General features: G+C 35.8%; 1 protein-coding gene across 6 annotated transcripts in view; it reads left to right on the forward strand.

Moving 5' to 3' along the window:
• Positions 1–5,979, forward strand: part of bub1ba (BUB1 mitotic checkpoint serine/threonine kinase Ba) — a 36,073-nt gene extending 30,094 nt beyond the window's left edge. For all 6 annotated transcript variants that reach the window (XM_056481351.1, XM_056481355.1, XM_056481356.1 and 3 more), the window contains 5 exons: positions 269–427; positions 735–871; positions 2,263–2,398; positions 5,186–5,301; positions 5,812–5,979. In XM_056481351.1, the coding sequence (XP_056337326.1) occupies positions 269–427; positions 735–871; positions 2,263–2,398; positions 5,186–5,301; positions 5,812–5,923 (660 nt within the window). In that variant the 3' untranslated portion in view covers positions 5,924–5,979. The remainder of the gene's footprint in view (positions 1–268; positions 428–734; positions 872–2,262; positions 2,399–5,185; positions 5,302–5,811) is intronic.
• The last annotated feature ends 1,080 nt before the right edge of the window (positions 5,980–7,059 follow it).

The following is a 7,059-nucleotide window of genomic DNA, read 5'->3' on the forward strand; positions in this document are numbered from 1 at the left end:
AAAATTTCACATTTTTGCTGATTTATATAATTTAATTTTGTATGTTTGCTCTTTTATTTTTTTCTCAATCCTGTATATTTTACGTTCAATTTCGTATTTACATATTTCATATATTTCTCTATTACTTTTTTTAAGGTATGTATTATTTTATAATTTTTTCAGATTATTTTAGCATATTATATATTGTTATATATTATTTCATATATTTTTTGTATAATTTTTTCAGATTATTGAGTGATGGGCTGTTTCTTTGTGTGTTCTCCTCCAGACTGACAGGTCTTCAGTGCCGTGGGATTTCTTCATCATTTCTCAGCTCAGATCTCGAGGCTGCTGTGATGAACAGGACCGTGACGTCCAGATCTCCTGCCATATGTTTGAAAACGGCAGTGTTACTCTGTGGAGGATTCCTCACGGAGACACTCTACAGGTCAGAGCTGTGCAATATGACCATATACAGCTGAAGTCAGAATGATTTGCCCTTCTGTTAAATTTTGATTCTTTTATATGTTTCCTTTTAACACATTTCTAATCATAATAGTTTTAATAACTCATTTCTAATCACTGATTTCTTTTATCTTTGCCATGATGACAGTAAATAATATTAGACTAGATATTCTTCAAGACACTAGTATTCAGCTTAAAGTGACATTTAAAGGTTTAACTAGGTTAATTAGGGTAAAGTTAGGGTAATTAGGCAAGTCATTGTGTCATTCTGTGTGTTTTTTCTTCTTCAGGATCTGCTCTGTGAACCCTTGGCCAGACATGATGCTTGTCTGTTGGTGGTTTTGCTGCTGGAACTGGTCAGACGCTTTCATTCCTGTCGGCTGCTGCATGGAGGCCTGAAGCCGGAGTCGCTCTACTTTTACCACAGGTCAGGCCCGTTTTGGACATTTGGGGACATTCATACATGCATTTCCTTTGGTTGAGTCCCTTTATTCATCAGTATGTTTTACACCGCAGATGCCCTTCCAGCTGCAACCAAGCAGCGGGAAACAATCATTCACACACACACATACACTACGGCCAATTTAGTTAATCAATTCCCCTATAGCGCATGTGTTTGGACTGTAGGGGAAACCGGAGCACCCGGGGGAACACACACCAACACGGGGAGAACATGCAAACTCCACAGAGAAACGCCAACTGACTCACTTGCGACTCGAACCAGCAACCTTCTTGCCGTGAGGCGACAGTGCTAACCACTGAGCCACCAGGTCGCCCCATTTGGGGACACTGATGCTGAAGACCCTCTGATAATCATGCATTCATTTGAATAATTTATTCATTTAAATTTATTTGATTTGTTTTTATTTGATTTTTATTTATTTCTAAAAAGATTTTATAATTTTTTTTAGTTTTTTTTAACTTTTTTTATTTGATCCTTTATTTAGCTTAATTTAACTTGTATATTATCTTAATATATATTTTTAAATTAAATAGTTTTTTTATTATTGTAACATTTAATTTTATTCATTTTATTTACTTGATAGCTTTAAGAGATTTAAGATTATACAGATTTTAAAACACAAGCCTGTAAAACAGCATCATTTGTGATCCTGAAGCACAAAACCACTCGCACAATATATTTTACTTTATACTGATTTAAACATCTACAACATAATATATATCTAATAATATATAATTGGCTGAATATTGTCCTATCATAACAAACCGTACACCAATAGAAAGCTTATATATTTAATGTGGTGTATTTAATGCAATTTTACAAAGAATGACACTTATGGTTGGTTTTGTTGTCCATTTTATTTTGAGCATTTCACATTTATTATTCCTTTATTATTTTTATAATTATTCACACTTTATTTTATTTTATACACAATATCACTCTAGTTAGCAGAAGGAAGTACACTAGAAATGTCCTGCTGTCTTGCTTTTCTGGTGAGCATGAGCCGTTCATGCATAGGTAGATAGAATAGAGCAGAATATTGAGCTGTTCTGAACACGCTCTGCTATTGGCTTTGGTCGACGCAGCAAAAAACAGCCTTTGTGTAGGTAAGTGCATTGAAATGCTGGACAGTCCGGCGCAACACAGTTCCTTTTTTTCGGGCTCATATTTTTTCAGCCGATACTTTTCAGCTGTTGAAAATATGGTGAATCGCTAGATTTTACCGTTATGGAGACCCCCTTCAATCCTATGCATTAGACTACTCTGCCGAAAGATGGCACAGGCACTGCCACATGCATATGAATGAAACACACACGGACACACTAGTTTCTAACTGGACGCTCCTGTGTTTGCAGTGGACTCACAGCTCTGGATTTCTCAGACTCTGTGGATCTTCATCTACAGACTGACGTCACAGAAGCTCAAGATCTTCCTTCAGCACAGCAGTTCATCCAGCAGCGGCTTCTGTCACCGTCAGCATCACCTTTCCAGGTACTCTCACCTGCAGTCTGAATGATACTGTAGTGTGCTGTGAAGTGTGCATGATGTTTGGTTTAGTTTGTGTGCATTATTTATATATTTAAATATTTATTTAATGATTAGCTTTCTGATTTTTAACTATTTAGTTTGTGTTTTAGGATTTGATAAATCAATTTTGTTTTAGTTATTTATTTAGAGACTTTGTTTATATTATTAATTTTTAAGAGAATTAAAATATTATTGTGTGTGTGTTTATATTTATATATTCAAATATTTGTTTATACATTATATATATATATATATATATATATATAATGAGCCACATCATACTCACAGGAGTGCGACGTGGCTGTATATCAGCACTGGTGGGAGGCGTGCGTTGGCTTAGTGTCCCACCAGTGCTGATATACAGCCATATGGCACTGCTACTCGTGTGATATTGCGTTTATACAACAGTTTAACTGCATAATCATTTATATATAATAGAAAATCAAACACGGAGAGTCTAAAAACCCTTTTGTATGAGGAACTACTTTCTTCTACCACTCATTCACATCTGCAGCTGACGTCAGAACAGCAGAAGCCGCTGCTCATTCACCAGCATCACTGTAGAGCTAGTGTTTGAATGATTCTCTAGCGTAATGTCTAAAGTGATGACAGAACAGCTGATTTTGCTCACATTTTAAGATTATAAAGCTGAACAGCATGAAATGCCATCAGTCTACAGAGATTTCCCAGTATTACTCTGTTGCAATCAGATCACCACAATAATTAACCCTGAAAAAGCCAAAGCAAAGTAAACACTAGCAGATTACTATGGTATAAATACAGCACCACAACATACAAAAGAGAGAGATTAACTTAGAGTGTCACTTACCTGATTTATAATGAATTGATCAGCTGTAGTTTGATATTTATGCTGAGTTTTTCTCCCCTAAGGGCTTTTTATGTGGTCTCTTTCGCCATCTTGTGGTGGATTGTCAACCGTCTTAATAATAATAATAATATTGTAAAAGCGTTGTCTTTATCACCTTTAGAGCAGATGATACACACTCTTACACATTTCAGGGTTCATACACATTTTTACTACAAAAATTCCATGACTTTATCAAGACTTTCAAGTACATTTTCATGACGTATTGATTCATGTAATGACTACATATACATGGTAAATAATAAGACAAACAATGACGTTCAAGTTTATTACAGCATATCATAGAACACGCAACAATCTATTTAGTTTAAGTTTGCTTTTATATCTCTGTAAAATTGGCCAAGGAGAGAAAAGAAGTAAACACAACTAACCTATATTCAAGTTAGGGCTGCACAATATATGGCTTGAGCATCGATATCGCAATGTGTGCATCCGCAATAGTCACATCACAGAATATGCAATATTGGGGTTATAGTTTAACATGGTTTAATCATAATGGAGTAAAAGTTGATCATCTGCATGCATTTCTAAAGAGATAGTTCACCCAAAAGTGACTTAGCATTTTCATTTCACCCTTCACTTGCTTCAAACATTTTTTAAATAGACAATTTAATAACTTTTCAAGACAATTGAATAACTCCTATAATATTGAAACAAGTGAAGGATGAGTAAATAGTGAGTACATTTTAATCTTTGAGTGAACTGTCTCTTTAAGGCCTGTGATTGTGTGAATATTTCAGAGTTTAAAACATCCAGACACAAGACATTTATTGTAACTTTAATAAAGATGAAATAATCTACAGTGAAGACTGAGCAGTGTTGATTATTCAGTATCTGTACCAGAATAGTGAATACCTGAACACTATAATTCACTTTTATCTTTACTATATTTTATTGATCTCTGCTTGTCATTTATTTGTTATATATCATTCGAGATTCACTCCTCTACAAAATCCCCACAATCAATCCAAATAAACCTGTTAACTCATCTGGTATGTATATCGAAATATACATCACAGAGATGCAAAATATGGTCATGTCAGATTTATCCAATATCGTGCAGCGCTAATTCAACTACACAGACATTTGTACAATTAATTTCCATGACGTTTCCAAAACTTTTCCAGGCCTGGAAAATGCCATGTCAAAATTCCTTTTCCGGGTTTTCCATGACCGTATGAACCCTGACATTCTTACACATCTCAACTGGCCAATATTAAAGTCTACATGAACAGGAAGTTGCAGAGACTTTTATCTTAGTATGTTGATGTGCTTTCAACAGAAATTGAATATTGAGCAGGAGGCGGGGCCTTATTTTTGTACATCATTAGCTCATTACAAACTAACAGTAAGAGAGGATATTAATATGCAGACTTGCTGTCAGGCTCATGATAAAGCATTTGCTTTTATTTGTTGATGATCTGTCTAATTAATAAATGAATAATCATACACATAATGTAATGGTGGCACTGTGGCCTCACAGTATGAAGGTCACTGGTTCGAGTCCCGGCTGAGTCAGTTGGCGTTTCTGTGTGGAGTTTGCATGTTCTCCCCGTGTTGGCGTGGGTTTCCTCCGGGTGCTCCGGTTTCCCCCACATTCCAAACACATGCGCTATAGGGGAACTGATGAACTAAACTGCCTGTAGTGTATGAGTGTGTGTGTGTGTGTGTGTGAATGAGTGTGTATGGGTGTTTCCCAGTGTTGGGTTGCAGCTGGAAGGGCATCCGCTGCGTAAAACACATGCTGGATTAGTTGGCGGTTCATTCCGCTGTGGCTACCCCTGATTAATAAAGGGACTGAGCCGAAAAGTAAATGAACGAATGATGAAATGGTTGTAATAATTGTTGATTATTGTCTACGTCAGGTTGATCTGATCAGTGTTGCTGAAATCACACACCGCCTGCTGTTTAACACTCCTCTACAAGTGAAGCTGGTGGATTCGGTCTGGTGTCTGGAGGAGGATTCTGCATCTCAGCATGGGTATGAATGCTCTACAAACACTAGGCCTGCACAAAATATATCAAAACATTATCGTCATCGTGATAGTAGTATATGCAATATTCATATAGCAGGGAAGACATTTTAATGAATGACTTTATCATATCAAAGATGAATATTTACTGTAATAAATTTGTTCAATGTTTGTTCATGTTAGTAAATGCATTAAGTATAATATTGTATATGTATTTCCAAAAGTAAAGTGTTCATGTTAGTACAAGTCCACTTTAAAAAAAAATGAGCAGATTTCTTTTATTAAATATATTTAGTTGGATTATTTGGACATCAGTTGAGCATTTGGATTTCTTTTTGGTTTGTTTTTTTTTTACTTTTATTTTAACTTTCAGCTAGTCTTTCTATTTAGCTTCAAACTGAAAATATAAAGAATAAAATAAACTAATTTGAATTTTAATTTGCTATTTTATATATTAATTAATTTGTTTATTTATTTTTATTTTTTATTTATTTATTTATTTATTTATGTTTTTCCAGTTGTCCTGTGGAGCCGCTCTGGACAGAGTTTTTCCACATGATCTTGAATCCAGAAAAATCTTCAGATCTTGTTTTGTCCGACCTCATCAATAACGTGAAGAACAACTTATAAAAAAACATTCAGTATTAATCTGTAAAATAATTTGCTTTTGTATGTGCATTTGATATGATGGCTATTAAATTAATATTATATATTGCTCTTTATACACATTAATAAACAAGTTTCACTACACAGGCTCAAGTTTATTTGCTTTTATTACTAATAATATACATTTAATTATTAAAACATTTAAAGGCAGTTGAGGACATCTGTATATAAACTCACTGGCCACTTTATTAGGTACACCTTACTTGTACCGGGTTGGACCCCTTTTGCCTTCAGAACTGCCTTAATCCTTCATGGCAAAGATTCAACAAGCTACTGGAAATATTCCTCAGAGATTTTGCTCCATATTGACATGATAGCATCACACAGTTGCTGCAGATTTGTCGGCTGCACATCCATGATGCCAATCTCCCGTTCCACCACATCCCAAAGGTGCTCTATTGGATTGAGATCTGCTGACTGTGGAGGCCTTTGAGTACAGTGAACTCATTGTCATGTTCAAGAATCCAGTCTAAGATGCTTCACGCTTTATGACATGGTGCGTTATCCTGCTGGAAGTAGCAGGATTTATGATTTATGATTAGTAGGTCATAAAGGGATGGACATGATCGTTGCTCTTCTGCAGACCTCGGTTGGAACGAGTGCTTAATTGAGTTACTGTTGCCTTTCTATTAGCTGGAACCAGTCTGGCCATTCTCCTCTGACCTCTGTCATCAACAAGGCATTTGCGCCCACAGAACTGCCGCTCACTGGATATTTCCTCTGTTTCAGACCATTCTATGTAAACCCTAGAGATGGTTGTGCGTGAAAATCCCAGTAGATCAGCAGTTTCTGAAATACTCAGAGCAGCCCGTCAGGCACCAACAACCATGCCACATTCAAAGTCACTTAAATCCCCTTTCTTCTCCATTCTGATGCTCAGTTTGAAATGCAGCAGATCGTCTTGACCATGTCTACATGCCTAGATGCATTGAGCTGCTGCCATGTGATTGGCTGATTAGAAATATGAAATTAGAAAAACTAGTGGCTGGACAGGTGTGCCTAATAAAGTGGCCGGTAAGTGTAGTTCTAGTCATTGCAAAGATGGTATTTATTAAAAGCCTGTATGATGATATAATATTTACAGTATGTATCTTACTAAT

Source organism: Danio aesculapii, chromosome 20 (genome assembly GCF_903798145.1).
Source record: "Danio aesculapii chromosome 20, fDanAes4.1, whole genome shotgun sequence".
Lineage (NCBI taxonomy): Eukaryota > Metazoa > Chordata > Actinopteri > Cypriniformes > Danionidae > Danio > Danio aesculapii.